Source organism: Rhinoraja longicauda, chromosome 3 (assembly GCF_053455715.1).
Source record: "Rhinoraja longicauda isolate Sanriku21f chromosome 3, sRhiLon1.1, whole genome shotgun sequence".
NCBI lineage: Eukaryota > Metazoa > Chordata > Chondrichthyes > Rajiformes > Arhynchobatidae > Rhinoraja > Rhinoraja longicauda.
In genome coordinates this window covers 14183158-14206168 of record NC_135955.1, presented here as the reverse complement: position 1 = coordinate 14206168, position 23011 = coordinate 14183158, and the positions used below count along the sequence as shown (strand labels likewise).

Here is a 23011-nt window from a genome sequence, read left to right as displayed (position 1 = left end):
TCAGCAGCCATACATGCCCAGGCCATAACAACCCCACCACCGTGTTTCACAGATGAGGTGGTATGCTTTGGATCTTGGGCAGTTCCTTCTCTCCTCCATACTTTGCTCTTGCCATCACACTGATATAAGTTAATCTTCGTCTCATCTGTCCACAAGACTTTTTTCCAGAACTGTGGTTGCTCTTTTAAGTCCTTCTTGGTAAACTGTAACCTGGCCATCCTATTTTTGCGGCTAACCAGTGGTTTGCATCTTGCAGTGTTGCCTCTGTATTTCTGTTCATGAAGTCTTCTGCGGACAGTGGTCATTGACAAATCCACACCTGACTCCTGAAGAGTGTTTCTGATCTGTCAGACAGGTGTTTGGGGATTTTTCTTTATTATAGAGAGAATTCTTCTGTCATCAGCTGTGGAGATGTTCCTTGGCCTGCCAGTTCCTTTGCGATTAGTAAGCTCACAAGTGCTTTATTTCTTCTTAATGATGTTCCAAACAGTTGATTTTGGTAAGCCTAAAGTTTGGCTGGTGTCTATAACAGTTTTATTCTAGTTTCTCAGCCTCATAATGACTTCTTTGACTTTCATTGGCTCAACTTTGGTCGTCATGTTGATAAACAGCAATAAAAGTTTCCAAAGGTGATGGAAAGACTGGAGGAAAGACTAGGTACTGAGAGCTCTCTTCTACCTGCATTAAGGAGGCAATTAAACACACGTGAGCAATTACAAACACCTGTGAAGCCATGTGTCCCAAACAATATGGTGCCCTGAAATGGGGGGACTATGTACAAACAATGCTGTAATTTCTACATGGTGAAATCAACATGTATAAAAATGGCCTTTATTCAAATCTGACAATGTGCACTTTAACCACATGTGATTTTTTTTCTATTACAAATCTCAAATTGTGGAGTACAGAGGCAAATAAATAAATGATGGGTCTTTGTCCCAAATGTTATGGAGGGCACTGTATATTGTATGGAATTTTTACTCAAGGTATTAATTTAGCATATTTTAAAAAAAGATTTTGAAAATCTGAAATGAAAAGATAGTGTACATGAGGAGAATAAAATGGGATCCAGTTAGGATTAGTGTATTTGATGGTTGTCATGGACTTGGTGTGACAATGGTTCGCATGGACTTACGTGAAGGACCCATTTCCCAGCCATATTTAGTTCAGTTTAGTTTAGAGATACAGCGCTGAACCAGGCACTTCGGCCCGCCAAGTCCGCACCGACCAGCGATCCCCGTACACTAACACCATCATACACATTGGGGACAATTTACAATTTTTACTGAAGCCAATTAATCTACAAACCTGCACGTCTTTGGAGTGTGGGAGGAAACTGGAGCACCCTGAGAAAACCCACGTAGTCGCAGGGAGAATGTACAAACTCGTACAAACAATCCCAAGCACCTGTGGTCGGGATTGAACCCGGGTCTCTGGCGCTGTGAGGCAGCAACTCTACCGCTGTGACACCATGCTGCCCTAAATACATTGTGATCACACAATGATTCTTGTGGAAACACTCAGCAGGCCGGATAGCATGTTTAGAGTAGCAGAGAATCAATGGAAAATCTGTGGGCAAGAGACCAAGTGAGACTGAATGTCAAGTGGTGATGCCAAATGAGAGGGGACAGTGAGGTTTGGGAATCACAGTTTGCTTGTGGAGGTGGGACTAGAAGGGAATGAAAGAAGCAGACGATAAAGAACAAAAATCAATGCTGGAGCTGTGAGCAACTAAACAATGCAGCTGCTAAAAATGTGAAATAACAGAATGCTGCAAAATACTCAAGGCCTGGTTTGATCATGATCCCAGTGAACCAAGATCCTCCCACTGAACATTAGGCCAATGTCTTCCACATTGCCAATCATTCACCTCATTCCCTCTGGAGATCTACCCTCCCCAGCCTTCAGCCCTCTCAAGTCACAACAATACAAAGTTCTCTACAACCTCTTCCCCATCATCAGAAGCAAGACTGTCCCAGAAGACCCATCATTTTCTTGTCCTGCTTATTTCTTCCTGTCATTTCTTGACTATTCTTTCTCTCCATATCCAGAGTCTTTCAATTACAACCATGACATCTGCAATACCCGCCACTACTTTGACAATGGTCCCAAATGGCTAATTTTCTCCCTGTGGCTCATGCCCTGGTGTCCAATCGCTCTACGCTCAAGGGCCTGAGTTATAGGGAGAGGTTGGGCAGGCTAGTATTTTATTCTTTGCAGCGCAGGAGTCTAAGGGGTGCCCTTATATCTATATACTAAAACTCTCGTTTGTTCCTGAACTACAGCCAAAACGGTACATGATAGCGCAACAATGTTAGGCCCACCTTACTCAGCGTCATCCCTTTGGTGCTAATGGAAGAAGTTTCATTGAAATCGGTGTTATATTTTTAAAGTCATTCACATTTTAATGTTTAAATCTGTCTCCTAGAAAGGGAGGGGGGAGGAAGGAGGATAAGGGGGGTTGAGGGGAATGGAGTGGGGAGAGGGGAAGGGGGATGGAGAGAGGGGAGAGGGGTCGGAGAGGGTGCTGCACCAATGCAGGAGAGGTTTGGGCCCACTTGGTCTAGTTGATGCATAAAATCATGAGGGGAATAGATAAGATGAATGCACGGTCTTTTTCTCAGGTTAGAAAAATCAAGAACTAGACGGCATGAGATGAGAGGGAAAAGATCTAAAAGGAGCTTGAGGGGCAACTTTTTAAACAGAGAATGTGGAGGATAAAGGAACGAGCTGCCAGAGGAAGTAGTTGGGGCAGGTACAATACCACATTTAAAAAGGCATTTAGACATGTACATGGATAGGAAACTTTGGAAGGGTATGGGCTACAAATGATAAATGGAACTAGCTTAGATGGGACATCTTGGTCAACATGGACGAGTTGGGCTGAAGGGCCTGTTTCCATGCTATCCCATGCCACAACGATCCAAGGGCCTTCACTTCTTTGAAAAGGGGTCTAACCCTTACCCTCCACCACCAGCCCAGCTGAACTCATTGTCACATTGAACAACTGACTTCACCAACCTCCTCCAAATCAAAGCTAAGCTTATGGGAATCTACCTGGGTTCAATCTACACCTATCTCTGTAGGATTTGTGGAACAACGCTTGCTTCAGACCCCTCCTTCACCCCTTTCTCTGCTACATCGATGATTGCATTGGTGTTGCCTCTTACTCCAATAAACAACTCTAATGTTTTCGTGCCAATTTGCAACTTGTTCTCTCTTTTCACAGATGCTGCCCGAAACATTTTCCTTTTTTTCCCTTATAGTATATTATTCAATCAAATTAAACGTAAGAGAGGGAAAGTGAGCTTTGTGAGGTTGTGACACTATAGGACTGGCGAATAAAGAGGGAAGATCGGAAGAGGGAAGTTATGAAGAGGGAATCCTCTTGCTGGCTTTTATTTTGCACTAAACATTATTCCCTTATTATGTATCTATACACTGTAAACGGCTCGATTGTAGTCATGTATTGTCTTTCTGCTGACTGGATAGCACGCTACAAATGCTTTTCACTGCATCTCGGTACACGTGACAATAAACTAAACTGAAACTGAAGATCCGAAGAGGGAAGATCTGAAGAGAGAATAAGGTGATTTTTACGAAACAATGAGAACAAAAAACTAATCAGCAGAAACCTGCTAATTTGACCGAGTGCCTAAAAGATATAAATCATACCGACAAGAAAGGGAGTGCCAGAAGACCGTGCAGCGATAGAGTTGCTGCCTCACAGCGCCAGAGACCAGGTTTGATCCCGACTATGGGTGATGTCTGTACAGAGTTTGTACGTTCTCCCCCTGACCACGTGGATTTTCTCTGGGTGCTCCGGTTTCCTCCCACACTCCAAAGACATATAGGTTTATAGGCTAATTGGCTTTGGTAAAATTGTAAATTGTCCCTGGTGTGCGTGGGTTAGTGTTAACGTGTGGGGATTGCTGGTCAGAGTGGACTCGTTGGGCCAAAGGGCCTGTTTCAGCACTTTATTAAATTAAACTAAAACTATGATTGAGTGGCTGAGCGTTACCGAGAAGATGAATTTTGTACCGAGGACAATGAGGCATATAAATGTATGGGAAGGAGCAGAAAGGCCTGAAGAAAGAATGCTGTGCAACAATGGGGGGAGCCTTGGATAGAGAATGAGTCAGTGGTGGGAAGCTTAACGCTGCTGTAGCAGCAAAGGGCACATGCAAAGTAGTGGACGAGCATAAAAAGGTGACAAGCAGTAGTATTTTCAACATCGTTTGTTTTTAAATGCAGGTATACCTTTAGTTGCCCATGAAAACCATGTGATCATTTTACATTATTGTCACTGTGATTCCTTGTTGCATCCCATTTATTATGTTTAGTTTAGTTTAGAAATACAGCATGGGAACTGGACCTTCAACCCAACAAGTCCATGCAACCATTGATCACCCATTCACACTAGTTCTATGTTATCCCACTTTCTCATCCATTCCCTACACATTAGGGGCAATTTACAGAGGCCAATTAACCTACAAATCTGCACGTCTTTGGGATGTGAGAGGAAACGGGAGCTCCGGGAGGTAACCCATGCAGTCACATGGAGAACATGCAAACTATACACAGATAGCACCTGAGGTCAGGATTGAACCCAGGTCGCTGGCGCTGTGAGGCAACAGCTCTACCCGCTGCGCTACAGTGCTGCCCATATTTATCTTCTTGACAAATTTGATTCAGACAATAAATAAAATTACTTGGCAAAATTATTCATCAGTCAACTAATCTGTAATATGCATTAAGAGAGTAAAAGTACCATTTAGAGGGGCAAAACTTACATCATATATCATACATACCTTTCTCCTTAGCAGGATCTGCAATATCTAGAACAACACAGCGTCCATCAAGGTTGGAGATAGGAACTCCAAGATCTAAAATTTCAGATTCCCCATTCTACAGAATGAAGACACAGCACAATATCTGATTCTCAGTAAAAACAATGATCAAAGGATGAAATTTACTCAAGAGTACAGAACACAAAATCACAATCTAAATGCACATGCTTATTTAGCTTTCACATGCTCTTTCCTGCTCCTTCTGTTTTACTATAGGCTGATTATGCGGCAATAATTACATTTGCAACCAGTAGCTTTTAAAACATACTCAAAAGTCTTGGATCTATTTACACTAGAGCTGGAATTATCCTGATGTGGAGGGGTGATGGTCATTAAAAATTGTTCCAATGGCAGATAACTTGTAAATGCTGTGAAGACAAAATGCCTCGTTGGGGACTTTAATTGGAGAAGTGAAGCAAAAGTATACAAATTAAGGCAGGTTGAAAGGAGAATTATGCAGTGTGTTTGAAATTGTGTCACCCATATGACCGCATGTGGAGTATTGTGAGCAGTTTTGGACCCCTTATCTGAGGAGTGATATGCTTGCATTGGAGAGGGTTCAGAGGAGGTTTGCGAAAATGATCCCAGGGATGATTGCGTTAACATATGGTGAGTGTTTGACGACACTGGGCCTGCACTCGCTGGAGTTTAGAAGGATGGGAGGTACCTCATTGAAACTTACCGAATAGTGAAAGGCCTGGATATGTGGAGACGATGTTTCCACTCTTGGGAGTGTCAAGGGCCAGAGGTCATAGCCTCAGAATAAAAGGACTCACCTTTAGAAAGGAGAAGGGAGGATGGTGAAACTGTGGAATTCATTGCCACAGACGGCTGTGGAGGCCAAGTCATTGGGTGTTTTTAAGGCGGGGATAGCCAGATTCCTGATTAGTAAGGGTGTCAAGGATTATGGGGAGAAGGCAGGAAAATGGAGTTGAGAGGAAAAGATTGATCAGCCATGAATGAATGGCAGAGTAGACTCGATGGACCAATGGCCTCATTCTGCCCCTATGACATATGAACATGAATATGGGAAACCTTTGAGATGATGCATTACATTTACAGGAACTGAACACAAATAAAGATTGTTAACCAATTACTCTGTTACAGTCCTCATTGTTCGCCATGCCCCCAAGGTCTATGGGTCACAGACCTCTGTCATCACTGACTTGTAGGAGCGCTTAACTCTGGGCGCACTGCTCGTAGAGGAGCAGGATGAAGTAGCTTCGTTATTGTGTCTGTATACTTACAATTCTAGCCACTAACTCGCCAAGATTCAAGCCATACTTTGCCACCACTGGTCGGAGCACTTCAGTCACTGGTTTGGTAGGTTTGGCCTTTAAACCAACAGATCTATTTATAGGAACAAGATCGAGTCTGAAATAAAAGTGTGACATATTATAACCATCTGCTTTCAACCTCACCGCTTTTAAGATTCAACTTCTATAAGGATTTCCATCATTTGTAACGTTTTCTTTTTCTTACCACAGCAATTTCATAGTCTCATTAATTTTATTCTGGTATTCATAAAGAGACATTATTGTCCTCCTTAATCTTTACCAATCCAGTCCACAGCCACAGTGGAACAAATCATTGTTCATTGTGTGATAACTTATGAACAAGGTCTTCTTGCATCCCAAGTCTGCTATCTTGGTGATATTTAATCATCGTGTCACCACACTTCAACTATCCTGCCTAATTTTCACAGACTGGGAGACTTTAAATAAAATGTTTGTTTTGGACAATATGGCTTGGATCAACTAGATTATACTCATTCGGACGGAATGGGTTTTGTACTCTGGAAATCAACAAACATTCTCACTACATTTTACTCTCCTGCTTTAAACAAAACTCATAAAATCTACCTCTCTGACCAAGTTAATGGTGATTTGTCCCAATGTACAGTAATGGATATTTTCCCCCCAATTTTCGCAGCATTAGAGTGTGAACCTCTTAAATACTCCACAGATAACAGTACAACAGAGATCTGTGTATAATCACACTTAACTGTGGGAGGTCATGTTGCAGTTGTTTAAGACGTTGGTGTGACCACATTCTGAATATTGTGTTCAGTTCTGAGCACCATGTTATAGGAAAGATATTGTCAAGTTTGAAAAGGTTCAGAGAAGATTTGTGAGGATGTTGCCAGGACTAGTGTGTGAGCTATAGGGAGAGGTTGAGTAGGCTGGGTCTCTATTCCTTGGAGCGCAGGAGGATGAGGGTGATCTTATAGAAGTGTATAAAATCATGAGAGGAATAGATCAGGTAGATGCACAGAGTCTCTTGCCCAGAGTAGGGAAATCGAGGACCAGAGGACATAGGTTCAAGGTGAAGGGGAAAAGATTTAATAGGAATCTGAGAGGTAACATTTTCACACAAAGGGTGGTGAGTGTATGGAACAAGCTTCCAGAGAAGGTAGTTGAGGCTGGGACTATCCCAACGTTTAAGAAACAGGTCCATGGATAAGACAGGTTTGGAGGGATATGGACCAAGCGCAGGCAGGTGGAACTAGTGTAGCTGGGACATTGTTGGCTGGTGTGGGCAAGTTGGGCCAAAGGGCCTGTTTCCACACTGTATCACTCTATGACTAATTGATGTGCAAATGAAATGCCAATAATGCAGGCTCATCAACAGAGGCAAACTATCTGGAAAAGTTAAATTGGAATAAATAGAAACTGCAGAAGTTGATTTATACTGGTCCGAAGAAGGGTTCCGACCCAAATTATCACCTATCCTTTCGCTCCAGAGATGCTGCCTGACCTGCTGAGTTACTTCAGCTTTTTGTGCCTACCTAGAAAAGTTAAATATTTATGATGTTAGTCTAGAATATCCAATAACTCTTTCTTTGTCAAGACTAAATTGATTTCTTGTATTGCAGCCAATTATTGCTCATGTATCATTCAGTGTAAAATACGGTATTCAATATTTTAATGTTTTATTCTAAATGCATTTAATTCTGTTTTGTTGATATAATCTTCAAAATGTAGGTCAAATAAATTTTTTAAAGCCGAGCATTATTAATCTTTGACATGTGGCACGGCGATAGGCCCGGAATGAAGGCGAGGAGCCAGGGGTTTCGGGAGGAATTTTATTTGCTGTCGTTCTCTTGTCCAGTCGGGTCTGCAAGAGAACGATCGCGCCTAAACCCCTGCCATTTATCCCTGTAGCTAGGGGCCGTCCCCGGATTAGTCCATTCCCGTGCCGAGGGGTTCGATAGTGGAATGGCCCGACCCTTGGGAGCTGCCACAGACAGAACTAAGGTGTTTAATGGTGTTATGATACAAAACAGCCACGAACTTACTGAATAGTACAACAGATTTCATAGAAGCATGATAACGTACCGAAATAGTGTTCGCTTCTCTATTCGAATCTCCCTTGAATTTAACGTGCAGCAGTCTTGATCAAGTACAAGAGGCTTAAAAAAAGGCAAAGTAAGTAGAATTAAAATAGTCATGCATTCACATGGTCTTGGTGGTAAAATTTCCATTGAAGTAGGAAGTTCAAATGTCGAAGGGTTGCTTCAGAGAATGTTTGCAAATAACTAACCTATAAATAACCCCACCCCCTTCATCCCCTCTTTTCCCTTTGCTCCACTTGGATGTGCACCCATTTCTCCCCTTCCTCTATTAGTTTTTTCCTTTTCTAAATCCTTCACTGCCATCAATAGTCTGGGCTTCTTGCATCCCTTTTTTAACAAGGGTTTCACATTTATCATTCTCTAACCCTTCAGCATATGTTCCAATAAACTCAACCTGCAATTCTTTTCCTGCTACAACTATTGAAACTAGCATTATTCTATGCTACTTTCTCCCCGTGCCATTCATATCCCTCTTTTTGTTACTATCTCCCTGCTGTCCATAATATTCATTTTTATTCCCACCCATTCTCACTCACACAAGGACGAGTGTAGCCCTTATTCCCAACGATGCAATTACTGAAATATCTCCCTCCTTCTCACTGCTGACATGTGCAACCCCAATTTCCGTAACGCTCTGTTTGGTATTATCATATCATATCATATATATACAGCCGGAAACAGGCCTTTTCGGCCCTCCAAGTCCGTGCCGCCCAGTGATCCCCGCACATTAACACTATCCTACACCCACTAGGGACAATTTTTACATTTTTACATTTTTACATTTACCCAGCCAATTAACCTACATACCTGTACGTCTTTGGAGTACGTTATTCTCCTACCTATATCCAATACTACTCTCTGGTACTTGGTCAATCTCCAATAGTTCCCAGTACAACATTATAAATAATTGAAAATGCCCATCTGGAGTTCTTCACAGCTTGGTCCACCTCATTTGCTTCCTTGCGTCCCAATATGCCCTCCAGTCTGACCTCCTTTGGATATCCATCTATTCATTCACTCACCTTTAAGAGCAAAGGCTCAGCTCTCTCTGTCTTACTCTGATACTTTCATTTCACCCTTGCTTTCTCTGCACATCCAGAAGCCTCTCCAATATTTCAGTGTGACTTTAGGGGTACAGTGTGGAAACAGGCCCTTCGGCCCAACGAGACCACGTGGACTAGCGATCACCCTGTACACTAGCGTTATCCTACATACTTGGGATAATTTACAATTTTACTTTTTTTTAAAAACCAAAGTCAATTAACCTACAAACCAGTAAGTCTTTGGAAACCGGATCATCTGGATAAAACCCACGCTGTCACAGTGAGAACGTATAAACTTCGTACAGACAGCACCCATAGTCAGGATTGAACTTGGGTCTCTGGCGCTGTAAGGCAGCAACTACCAGCTACGCCACTGTGCCGCCCCAATGTGATATTTTCAGTTTTCATTTAACAGCAAAATTGTGAAGAGTTGCCCCCGATTGTAAATTGCCTGTGGCCATCACGAGGGGATGGAAAAGTGGGAAATCATATTGACACCAGTTTAAGTAGGCTGGAAAAGATGCGCAAAGCTGCATGACGTACCTTGTCACCCCCGACCAGGAAGAGGTCTATAGCTGCTAGCTGAAATTGTAGCTTTTCACACAGATCCGTCAACAGTTGCCTAATAGAAATGCCAGACTGGATTGAAAGGGCGCGCCAGGAACCATCTGGAAGAATCACAGTGCAGTGTTTTGAAGACTTTTCTTTCTCTGTCGCAGGCACTTTGGTGGAATCAGGCTTCAACGAAAAAGAAGATTTTCAATCAGGATTGAATTCTGGGTAAGCAGCCACGAGAACATAATTCACAACAATGAATCTTACGGCAGCGTTAACCTTTCTAGAATAAAATTAATTCCATCAATTTAAGATAGTTGAGATGGAAAACATTCACCAGACATAGGAAGTTATCAATCAATGGTTGAAGTATCACATTCATAATGTACATGTACGTGCCTGTGTGTGTATGTATATATATATATGTGTGTGTGTGTGTGTGTGTGTGTGTGTGTGTGTGCGGAACATGTATGTAAAAAAAAAACAAAGTCCTGAAGTAACCCAACAGGTCAAGTAGCATCCCTGGAGAATATGGTTAGGTAATGTTTCGGGTCGCGACCCTTCTTCAGTCTGAAATGTCACCTATCCATGTTCTCTAGAGATACCGCCTGACAACACTGAGTTACTCCACCACTTTGTGTCTTTTTTGTACTTCAGAATCTGCAGTTCTTGTTTCTACTGGACATGTATGCACATGTGTCTATGTATGAGTATGTACCTATCTGTGTGTGTCTGTCTGCGTGTGCATCAAAGCATACTCACATCTGGGCATCTTAAAGAACACACTCAGAACATTTGGCACAGGGCTTAAATAGTTTCATCAAAATGCTGATGCAGAAGATCATTCGAGTGTCTTGAAATTCTCGTGTCTGAATTAGGATCACGTGGGTCTTAAGCCCAGATGTTGTAAGATTTCACAATCAGAAATGGGGGTGGCACAGTGGTGCAGCGGTAGAGTTGCTGCCTTACAGCACCAGAGACCCAGGCTGGATCCTGACTGCAGATGCTGTCAGTACGGAATTTGTACGTTCTCCGTGACATTGTGGGTTTTCTCTGGGCGCTCCGGTTTCCTCCCATACTCCAAAGATGTACAGGTTTGTTGGTTAATTGCCTTCAGTAAAATTGTAAACTGATCCTAATGTGTCGTGCTAGTGTACGGGGTGATCGCTGGTCGGCGTGGAAACAATGGGCATAAAGGCCTGTTTTCATGCTGTTTCTCTAAAGTCTAGTGCTACCAGTGCTCCTTTACTGGGCCTGGGCTTAAGAGGTCATCATGCACAGGCCAATTGAAGACTCATAGGAAGAATGCACTCGCTGGTGACGAGATTGACTTTAGAAGACATTGGAGATATTGGAGTACGCGTTGGTGGTGGAGGATGTTGGAAAGTCATAACTGGCTATATTAATGATTTCAGCATTAATCGCTCATAAGCTAAAGAATTAAGTAAAGGTCTAGGTTTATAATTGTCACATATACTGAAATACAGTGACAAACTTTTGTAATGTAATTCTTGTAATGTGACTTTAGAGATATACAGCAGCCCACTGAGTCCGCAGCAACCAGCGATCACGCCACACAGTAGCACCACCTACACACTAGGGACAATTCACAATTTTATCAAAGCCAATTAACTGGCAAACCTGTACATCTTTGAAGTGTGGGAGGAAACCGGAGCACCTGGAGAAAACCCACGCAGGTCACAGGGAGAATCACAGGGAGAATGTACAAACTCTGTACAGACAACACACGCAGTCAGGATGGAACCCGGGTCTCTGGCACTGTAAGGCAGCTGCTCTACCACTGCTCCACTGTGCCACCCCCGATAATAAGCATAACAGTTTATACATATCTAGGATATTCAAACATATTTAGATGAGAGTTTAGTTATGAAAAAAGCATATTAAAGTTCATGTGTCAGGTTTTTAAAAGTTGTTCCTATCCCTAACTCTGCCGTGCACCCCCCCCCCCCCCCCCTCCCCATCTTCTGTACAGAAGTCAGCTCCTTGCTTGATTCCACTTCAAGATGGCACCTTGAGTGACATTAGTCCCATGTGTATTTTAACATGAGCTTTGGTAAGGCAGTCTGATGTGTACGTTGCTGCAGAGTGTTGGAAATTCATTTTTTTTACAATTTTGCTCTCCCCATTGAGGCTGTGGTGAATTATAAAGTCCCCTCTACACTTCCACAGGCAGAGACTATAAACAAAACTCTGCCAGCAGTCTGTACAGACTTTTTAGTGAGTAATCTTGAAACATACAGAATTAAAGATTCCCTCCTATTTCTAATGTAAACTACCTGGAGTTGCAGAAACATTATCAAACAAATGTGTTGAAACAATGATTAAGAATCACTACTAGGAGAAGCACTACGAGAATTATGGTACAACTAACATATCTTCCACTTGCACTAACCTCTTGTCTGTTATTTCCTGGACAGTCAGCTGTCATTAACTCTGTGCTGGTGGATGAAGACATGGATCCGAATGATTCACGATGCCACTGAGACAGCCCGTTACTTGTGGAGAGGTCTAGTGAGTGAAACAATATTTATTGCATAAACACTAAGGAGCTTTCCTGAATTTTCTAGATTTAAAACACCCTACAGCAGCTTAATACGTCTTTTGAATTATTACAAATACTCCTAATTGTACATTTAAATAGGTAAAAACTGTAGGGTTTAATGAAATCTGCAGTGGTTCAATGAACGTGCAGTATTCAAACTTTATCCAGAGTACCTTGTTGGCTATGATATTAACTGATCTCAGTATTTCAGCAGAAACTATTTGTGCCTGGGCACAGAGTTTTGAGAATGGATGCACTGCTCAGCAGCAAAAAGCATCAGCCAGATTCCTTCAGCCCATAATGGGCAACACTCCAATGGCCCCTTTCTCACCATGGACTTCTGAAACTAACATAACAAACACATATGTAGAAACAAGGATGCTGGTTTATACCAATGATAGACACAAGGTGCTGGAGTAAGTCAGCGGGTCAGGCAGCATATCTTGAGAAAAAGGATTGCTGATAGTTTGGGTCAGAAGGGTCCCAACCTGAAATGTCACCCATCCTTTTTCTCTAGAGATGCTGCCTGACCGTGGTCAGGATCGATCCCGGGTCTCTGGCACTGTAAAGCAGCAACTCTACCGCTGCACCACCGCGCCGCCCCTAATCCACTAGTTACATCCTTGAAGAGCACCAATGCGTTAGTCAACATTACTTCCCATTAACTAATCCATGTTTAATAACCTCTGTTTAATAACCAAACTGCTGGAGGAACTCTGCGGGTTGATCAGCATCTGTGGGGGTAAAGCAATGTTGTTGTTTAAAGGGTGAGGGCGTGGTGAACTCCATGACTGTTCTGGTTGAAGGGAACAGAGATTGTTCTAGTTCCATCTACCCTTCTCCTCTCCCCGAACGGTTCTTTTAATTGCCTTTCTTGTCAGATTCCAGCACTGTTAGCCTGTGTCCTGCTTATCACTCAGCTATCTGTCTTCTCCTTCACCCTTCTCTCCCCACACCTGGCCCACCTATCTTTTAACTTGTCTGCCTCTAACTATTGCCCACCTGCCTCTGTCTTGCAGCATCGCCCTTTCCCCTCCCCTACCTGGCTCGATCTGCCCGATATCCTTCACCCCTCTTTCAGTCTACTGATCATCCACCGGCCCTGTTTCACCACATGTCCTCCCCTCTTTGTACTGACTATCTTCCATCTCCACAGATGTGATGTAGGGTCTAGACACGGACCGTGGACAATTCATTGCCCACCCCCCCCCCCTCCCCTCCATTTGCTGCTCGATTCTCTGAGCAGATTGGTACTATAGCTTCCAGCACCATCATTCTCGAGTTCTTGGTTCCTATTTCTGATCAACCCTATTATTCTTTTCTAGATGTTGTGTTTTTACATCATTCATTAACGAGTCCTGTATTTCTCCTAAGTCTGAAGTTAAGCTAATAGGTCGGTGGTACCCAGAGCTCCCTAACCTGCCTTTTATAAGGATGTCACATTTGCCATCTTCCATTCTGCAGGACACATTCCAGAATCTATCCTACTTTAAAATATGGTGGCAAATTCATTTGCAAACTTAATGCTGCTTCTTTCAAAATTCATCTGACTTTCAATTTCAATCACACAAATGTCTCCAGCAATGTCTTTCTTTAACTAATTCTGATCTCTTTCAGTACCACATTCTCTCTGGACCCATAATTATCTGCAGTTTCTCTTTGGATCAAACTTCAAAGGAGAAAAGTTGTATCCCTCTTTCGTCAGTTCGTTATTCCCTGAAGTAAATTCCACCATATCTTTAAGGGACCACTTAACTTCTTCAGTTTATTCCTTTTTATGTAATTATGGAATCTCTTACAATCCACTCACTCTCATTGTCGCCTCCCCCCCCCCCGCCCCACCCCACCACCGCCCCCCGCCCCACCCCGCCCCCCCCCCCCGGCCCCACCCCCCCCCCCCGCCCCACCGCCCCCCCCCCCCTCTTTCTTTATAGATCCTCATTTGCCAAGGTTTGGTCATGAGACCATAAGGTCATAAGTGATAAGGTTATGATAAGGTTAATAAAGCAGACTGTTATTAAAACTTATGCAGAATCTATAATACTTACCAACATGTGAATTTCCATTCCCTTTCGTCTTCTGAGTTTGTCCCAGGCTTCTTCGTGACCAGGAAAAAAAGGCCTTCTTCTTGTTGTCATTGTCATCTTCAAGTTCACTGTTTAGTAGCCTGGTTGATATAGATTTTGTGCTAGACTAAATAAGGAACACCTCTAATGAGTAAGGAACACAATTAGAAAATCATCTTTGTTATACAGGAGTATGAGGTTGTCTACCTTACTATTTTGGCCTGAAATGAAGTAACTGCTCAAAACTGTGAGAAAGTAAACTGATAACTCACAGCCTTTCCATATTTCAACCTTTTCTAAGTCCTTCCTGAGTGACTAAAGAAAATATATTCGCATAATATGTCAAAATTCAACTAAATGTCTTCACAATTAATTTGAGATGGGTGATACAGACACAAAATGCTGGAGTAACTCAGTGGGTCTGGCAACATCTCTGGAGAAAAGGAATAGGTGACGTTTCGGGTCGAGACCCTTCATCAGTCAGGGAGAGGACACTAGAGGTACAGGAAGTACAGAATAAAGCAGAGCCTGCCTGCATTGATGACTCAGGAGAGGTGGAGCCCACAATGGTGCATTGTTGGATGGGGACGAGGTGATAATGAAGGAATATAAACGGTAAAATTAACAAGAGGACGAGGCTGGGATGGAGAGAGAGGGAATGTAAGGGTTATTTGAAGTTAGGGTGGAATAAACATGTGGCTGCTCATCATGCTGAAGCTAAGGATGCCTTTAAGGCTTGGGTCCTGGCAGGTAGGCCCAGAGAGGGGCCTGTCCTGGATCACAAAAAGCTTAGTAATGCTCGGTATAAATATGCAGTTCGTTATATCAGCAAACACGAACAATTAATGAGAGCAGACTCTATGGCTGATAAGCTCCTTGGTAACGATGTTACTGGCTTCTGGAAGGAGGTGAGAGCTCTGAACAGAGGCAGTACATCGTTGCCATGTACCATAGAAGGAGTCTCAGGAGCCGACAACATAGCTGATTTGTGGAGGCAACATTACTCTGAGCTATTCAATTGTATTAAAAGTGATCCCTACAAAGTGGGCAACATTGCCAACAGTGACAAAGTGGGAATCACAGCCAATAAGGTCTATCAAGCAATCACACAGCTAGCTGATAACAAAGCTAGCGGCTTAGATCAGATCACTGCAGAGCACCTCAAACTTGCAAGCCCGAGGGTTGCTGTCCTTCTTGCAATCTGTTTTACTGGCCTTATGAATCATGGTCTGTTACCGGACTCCATGTTGTCCGTTACTCTGGTGCCTGTCATCAAGGACAAAGCGGGCAAGGTGGGGAGCTTGGATAATTACAGACCGATTGCTCTAGCCAGTGTGTTATCCAAAGTCCTGGAAAGAATTTTATTAGATAGATTATGTTTTTATTTGGGTACTACAGACAACCAGTTTGGCTTCAAGGCTAAGCATGGTACAGATTTATGTATCTATGCCCTGAAGGAAATGGTTGAAATGTATAGAAGGCAGAATTCCTCTGTGTTAATTGGTTTTATTGATGCCTCTAAAGCTTTTGATCGAGTCAACCATCATAAGCTGTTCCAAAAACGGAGTCAAAGAGGAGTGCCTAACAGTATAATTAGGGTCCTGGCATATTGGTACGCCAACCAGAGCATGCAGGTCAAATGGGGTAATGCAGTCTCTGTAACATTTGGTGTTGGTAATGGGGTTCGCCAGGGGGGGCTACTCTCACCAGCCCTCTTTAATGTGTACATGAATGATTTATCTGAACAGCTTAGAGGCTGTAAAACAGGATGTATGATTGGTAACACCCTAGTAAACCATCTTATGTATGCCGATGATCTGGCGGTTTTTTCTCCTAGCAGTGCTGGGTTTCAGCAGATGTTGAATATATGCTCTGAGTATGGTGTCCAATTTGACGTGAAATACAATGCTAAAAAGAGCGTTGTCATGATTTGTAAAGTAAAAGGGGACAAAGATCTAGTCTTCCCATCATTTTACCTGTCTGGGCAGGTTCTATCTGTCTGCTGTAAAGCTAAGTATCTGGGACATGTCATCACAGATCAAATGTCTGATGATGAGGACATGTATAGACAGCGCCGCATGTTGTATGCACAAGCTAACATGTTGGTTAGGAAATTCCACTGGTGCTCAGGAAATGTCAAGATAAACCTGTTTAGAGCGTACTGTACTCCTCTTTACACTGCTCCTTTGTGGATAAAGTTTAATAAGTCAAGCATCCATAAACTTAAGGTTGCCTATAATGACTGCATGCGCATATTGCTTAGAAAGCCAAGGTGGTGCAGTGCAAGTGAACTGTTTTGTAGTGCAGGAGTCAATATGTTTCATGCCCTGTTGAGGAATCTCATGTTTAAATTTATATGCCGATTGAATGGTTCTCAGAATTCCATCATTGTGCTGCTGGTAAATCCTGGTTTCAGTGCCGTGAGATACCTGTCACCTATGTGGAAACATTGGTATTGTTGCCTTTTCTAATTTAATTTAATTTTATATGTATATACTGTGTACTGTATGTGTATTCTAATGGACCATGAGTCTGCTTAATAAAAAAATTAATAATAATAATAATTAGAGAAGCTGGGTTGTAACCTGCCCAATCAAAATATGAGGTACTGTTCCTCTGTACCTTCCCATACCTCCAGTGTCCCCCTCCCTGAGTCTGATGAAGGGTCGCGACCCAAAATGCCACCTATCCATAGATACATAGAAAATAGGTGCAGGAGTAGGCCCTTCTCCAGAGATGCTGCCTGTCCCGCTGAGTTACTCCAGGACGTTGTGTCTATCTTCGATGTAAACCAGCATCTGCAGTTCCTCCTTACACAATTTGGGATGGATGGTCTTTTAAAGGCTGCACTGGTTATAGGATCCCATGTGATTTGTAAATAATTCTAAGTTCTCCTTTTTTAGCACACCAGAGTACTTATCTGATAATTAATTTTATGGGAAATTTATAAATAATTATCAGGTAAATACCCTAGTAAGCTAAAAAAAGTGATGTTTTAATCATTGGACAAAGAATGAAGAATAGACAAAAAGCAGGGTATATTTGAAATGGTAACATATTGATAAATATTGATGATCAAAGGAACTCAGGTCATCTAGCACACAAGTGACTGAGAAATAATGTGCAATTAGGAAAGAAAAAGGTAAAACAAAGATGCAAATCAGGATTAAAGGAGTAATCGGCCAGGTTGAACATAGCAGGGCTGCGACCAGTACCATTTTCAGCAGGCTTTGTAGGTGTTGTTGGAGAGATTTAAACTAGTTTGGCAGAGGAGGTGGAAACCTCAATGGGGGTTCAGGAAACAGTCAAACCAGGAATAGGAAGCCAGTATAATAGCAAGTGGGATAAAGCGACAGCATAAATAAAGTGAACAAGCAAAGGGAGTTAAAGTACAGAAAATTGTTTAAAATTATGTAACTGAATACATATCATCAGAGTGCTCACATCATTGGGCGGCACAGTAGCACTGCGGTAGAGCTGCTGCTTCACAGTGCCATAGATGCGGGTTTGATCCTGACTATGGCTGCTATCTGTGACCACGGGGGTATTCTCCAGGTGGTTCGGTTTCCTCCCACATTTCAAGTTTGTACAAGTTTGTAGGTTAATTGGCTTCTGTAAATTGTCCCTCGTGTGTAGGATAGTGCTAGTGTATTGGGTGATCATTGGTCGGTGTAGAATCAGTGGGCCGAAGGGTCTGTTTGCATGCTGTATCCCTAAACTAAATTAAACTAAACAAGGTATAGGTAGTTCTGCTATAACAGGATGGCTGCAGACCTAAGAAACCTAGAATTATAGAAAATTATATAATAAAAACCATTGTGTCAAGAGGGGATTGAGAGCCAGAGGGTTTTAGTCTCACAATAACAGAGTTCCTTTCTCTGCAGATTTAAAAAAAAGTTATTTTTAATTTATTCCAAATTTATTTTTGTTGCTGTAAGTAACACTATTTTACAAAAAGAACATTACAAAACTCTAACTAAGCTATGAACTGTAGACTGTCTTTGGTTGCATTAAGGACTTCAAGGTTTTTGATATTGGGGTTATTAATTTATTAATTTTTTTGTTTGTTATGTGTTATCTATGAGCATTCCTGTTATGTTCTTCCAAGTAAGAATTGAATTGTTTTGTTATTGGTACATAAGGGTGTGGCTGTACAGTTGCTGCTTTGCAGCACCAGAGACCCAGGTTTGATCCTGACTAAGGCTGCTTGTCTGTACGGAGTTTGTATGTTCTCCCCATGACCATGGGTTTTCTCCAAGATCGGTTTCCTCCCACACTCCAAAGATGTACAGGTTTCTAGGTTAATTGGCTTGGCGTAATTGTAAATTAAGCATAGTGCGTGTAGGAGTGTGTATGTGCATGGGGATCGCTGGACTCGGCGCGGACTCGGTGGGCCTGATTCTGCGCTGTATCTCTAAACGAAAAAATCTCTAAACTAAAATATGTCAATTAAACACTCTTGACTCTTGAAGTTAAAAATATTCTTTATAGTTTGGAAGAATGAGAAGTGAGATTTTAGCAAAACACAAAATTCTTAAAGGTAGGCTGATAGTTTCTATGCAAGCAGGATGCTTCCACCAACTCAGAAGTCTAGGATCAGGGAACACAGTCTGAAAATAAGGGGCAAACCATACTGATTGAGATGATGAGAAATATCTTCAAGAGGTGATAAACCTTTGTAATTCTCTATGCTGACGCTGTGAGAACTCAGTCACTGTGTTCATTCAAAGCAGAGATATGTGGTAAGCGCTGGAGAAATGGTGCGGAGGTCAAAGATGAATGATGGAGTAAAGTAAAATAATTCTTAGTTGCTCAGAATATTTTTAACTTCCACTTTTAAATTATCATGGTTAGAGTCGATATAATTTTACTTTGTCTGTGCTAAATAACATCCTCCTCCTTTTACATATACAAAACTGACAAGACTAATTGGATTTAAAATGCATCTCACTCCCTTCTGCAACTTGTCCAACTGAAGGGCTGAACATTTCCACAAGTTCTCATCCTTTCTTCCTCCCCAATTTTGTCAACTTAAAAGCACCAGGTAATGGGATACCATTTCACAGAGGAGTGTTCGAGGCTCTCTGATCCATAACCTAGGTCTTGCTTTTATGAGTGTGTATCTATCATGATAAAGTTCATAAAACTAGAAGCTTCAATCACTCACCCCACAACCCTAATCATATCCTGGATCACAGCAGTCTCATTGTTAAGGGGGTTGGAGGATATGAGGATTGGACAAAATAGATGGGCTCTACGACTAGCTTTGAGTTTATTGAACAATGGAGCAGAGTGGGGGGGGACGACAACGACTGTCCCACCTACTCCTGCTTCCATTTCGCATGCTCTAATGCACATGCTGAAATCAACATACTACCTACCTTGTTTGGGGTAGAGAGGTTGGACCGGTCTGAGCTGGCACTGTGCTTTGAGGCAGGACTGCAAGGTATCTGACAAGGATCAGGCAAGGCACGACCCTCCACTTCCGCCAGCATACATTCTTGGTACAGCGTTGATTTCAGAAAACGAGTATAGCTGTCAAACTTCATCAGGCTAAAAATCTACTTTGAAGAAAAGAAATGCTATGTTTTTCATTTCCATGAGCTATAGCTTTCAGCCTAAAAATAGATGTTACCTTTTGGTGTGAACAGTGAATTATCTTCATGTATAAACATACCATGACACGATTATTTTCAGATCAGAACATAATACTGAAAATATCTTTTGCAAATATATTTTTTAATGAAAATGTGTTACTCACACAAATTCTATAATTTAAAGTTTTTTGAAATAATTAAATGAATAAAGGCACTGCTTACTATACCTGCAGCTGCTGCTCTTTAAACATATCTGGATGTGGTGCTTTGATAATATCATCAGCTAACTGCGCCTGGCTGTCAATATTGACTGGGGTCACTGCCTTGTTGGATAAGAAATTGTTGTAGATCTCCCGTGCTCTATACAAAAGCTGTAAATCACAGTGGAATTAGACAAACAAAGGGTGCACAAACATTAACAATTATCTTATTATTATTACCAGCACAAGGATGAGTAAACAAGGAGATTGAGTACAAGAGTGGGGCATTGAGTGCAAGAGCTTCGTGGACTTTGGTTGGGCTGCACTTGGAGCACTGTGCACTTCTGCTTGCTACATTGACAGAGTGCAGAAGGGGGTTTACCATAATGCTGTCTTATTAGAGGTTACTAGACCAAGTGGACCCGCTGGGCCCAAACCACTCCTGCATTGGTGCAGCACCCTCTCTCCCCCTCCCTCCACCCCCACTCCCTCTCCTCCCCCTCCCCACTTCCCCTCCCCTCCACTCCACCCCCCTTAACCCCCCTTGTCCTCCCCTCTCCCCTCCACCCCCCTCCCTCCCCCCACCCTCCCTGGGAGATAGAAGTGAACTTTAAAATGTGAATAACTGAAAATATAACACCGATTTCAATGAAACTTCTTCCATTAGCACCAAAGGGACGGCGGCGAGTAAGGTGGGCCTAAAATTGTCGTGCTATCATGTACCATTTTGGCTGTAGTTCAGGAACAAACAAACAAACAAACGAGAGTTTTAGTATATAGATTACTGAAAAGGAGTTCATAAGTTCATAAACTTGGATTGCTGCTCTGGGTGAGATAAACCTACCACTCAGAACCCTTTTAAAAACTCCTCCCACTCACCTTAAAACTGCTCCCTTTTGATACCCTTATCATGGGTAAAAGAGGTCTGATGAAGGATCTCGACCCGAAACGTCACCCATTCCTTCTCTCCAGAGATGCTGCCTGTCCCGCTGAGTTACTCCAGCATTTTGTGTCTACCTCTCATTTCAACTCCCCTTCTCATCCCCATACTATCATTTCTGTTCTGGCCTCCTCCATTGCCAGAGTGAAGCTACATACAAATTGGAGGAACAGCACCTCATATTTTGCTTGGGTAGCTTACAACCTAACATTATGAACATTGATTTATTCACAAAATGCTGGAGTAACTCAGCAGGTCAGGCAGCATCTCGGGAGAGCAGGAATGGGTGACGTTTCGGGTCGAGACCCTTCTTCAGACATTATGAACATTGAATTCTCTCATTTTAAATAACTTCATCTTACACTCCCCTCCCCTCCCTCTTTGCCCCCTTCTTCCACACAGTTCGCCACATTGATTCTCTTGAGATCACCTTTTACCGAGCCCACAGTGGATCTAACAGGCACCTCCCTGCCTGCGGCCATTTAAGGCTGGCCCTGATTGATCCTGGTCTTTTCTCACCTCCAGCTCTTCACCTCCCTCCCCACCCCCACCCCCTGCTTTCAGTCTTTCAGTTCAGTGCCGACCTGGCCTGCTGCCTGGCCGCCTGAGTTACTCCAGCACTTTGTGTCTTAGGTATAAGCAAGCATCTGCAGTTCTTCATTACTAAATGTTGTCCCTCCATGATCCATCCCTCCGATATGTCCAAACATTACACTGGTCTAAATCAGGGATAGGAAGCTCAAAGGTAAGGAGTAGACATGAAAAACAGAAGTTCATCGTTGAACAAATTTCTCACCTGTTTCTTGTCATGTTGAGAGATTTGGCTGAAGTATTCACAGTTCTGCCAGAACAATATGTTTTCTTCACTAAATTCTTTCTTCAGAAATTCCTAGCAAAATAAAAGAACTCCCTTAATAATATTTCATAATTTTCTTCGCCAACTACAGAAGCAATTTTACATACACACACCTCGCATTTCACTCGTGCTTAATTTGCACTTGTCTAATTACTACCAAAGTTTAATTTATCTGCTCCCATTGTCAGAATATTGCGCTCAGATTTATGCCTGGCACTGTGTGGCAGCTTAGTTGAGTACTGTTTAGTTTAGTTTTAGTTTAGGGATACAGCGTGGAAACAGGCCCTCCGGCCCACCGAGTCCACACCGACCAGTGATCCCGCACATTAACACTATCCTACACACAATAGGGACAATTTACATTTATACCAAGCCAATTAACCTACAAACCTGTATGTCTTTGGCGTGTGGGAGGAAACTGAAGATATCGGAGAAAATCCACGCGGTAAGGGGAGGAACGTACAAAGTTCATACAGACAGCACCCGTAATTAAGATCAGACCCGTGTCTATGGCGCTGAAAGTGCTGTAAGGCAGCAACTCTACCGCTGTGCCACCGTGCCGCACCGCGCCTCGCATATGTTTGATTTACATGCCCGCTTTTCAAGCGCATAACCTCTGCGTAAAGCATGGGTTGTCTGTATCTGACTAATGTAATGCTCATTTCTAGCGAATATATAGTGATGCACTTTAGTTGCAGAGAATATTTGTACATCCAAGTCCACAAGTTACACTACGAACCTCGCAAAACCTTCCTCCTTGCTGAAAAAAACTTGTATTTTGATTTAAGTAACTTTTTGTTAAAAGGTAAAATCAAGAGTAGTGTTCAACTTGTAAAGAAATGCTGATTGCCAGCAGCAATGGAGACCCAAAGACCCGTTTCCCATTTCATGCAGTTTGGAAGGATATTCCTAATCCCCCAGGCACCATTCATACAAGACATGCCAAAAACAACTGCCGCATTTGCCAATCTGACAACATCTACTGC

General features: G+C 42.5%; 1 protein-coding gene across 1 annotated transcript in view; it reads right to left on the bottom strand.

Annotated features, from left to right (window-relative positions):
- rgs12b (regulator of G protein signaling 12b) overlaps positions 1–23011 on the bottom strand; it is a 118556-nt gene that overhangs the window by 16634 nt on the left and 78911 nt on the right. The window contains exons 5-13 of the mRNA XM_078432059.1: positions 21966–22058; positions 20257–20400; positions 19814–19993; positions 14415–14559; positions 12217–12332; positions 9792–9986; positions 8189–8262; positions 6098–6224; positions 4812–4908 (exon numbers count right to left, since the gene is read on the bottom strand). Of these exons, the coding sequence (XP_078288185.1) occupies positions 4812–4908; positions 6098–6224; positions 8189–8262; positions 9792–9986; positions 12217–12332; positions 14415–14559; positions 19814–19993; positions 20257–20400; positions 21966–22058 (1171 nt within the window). The remainder of the gene's footprint in view (positions 1–4811; positions 4909–6097; positions 6225–8188; positions 8263–9791; positions 9987–12216; positions 12333–14414; positions 14560–19813; positions 19994–20256; positions 20401–21965; positions 22059–23011) is intronic.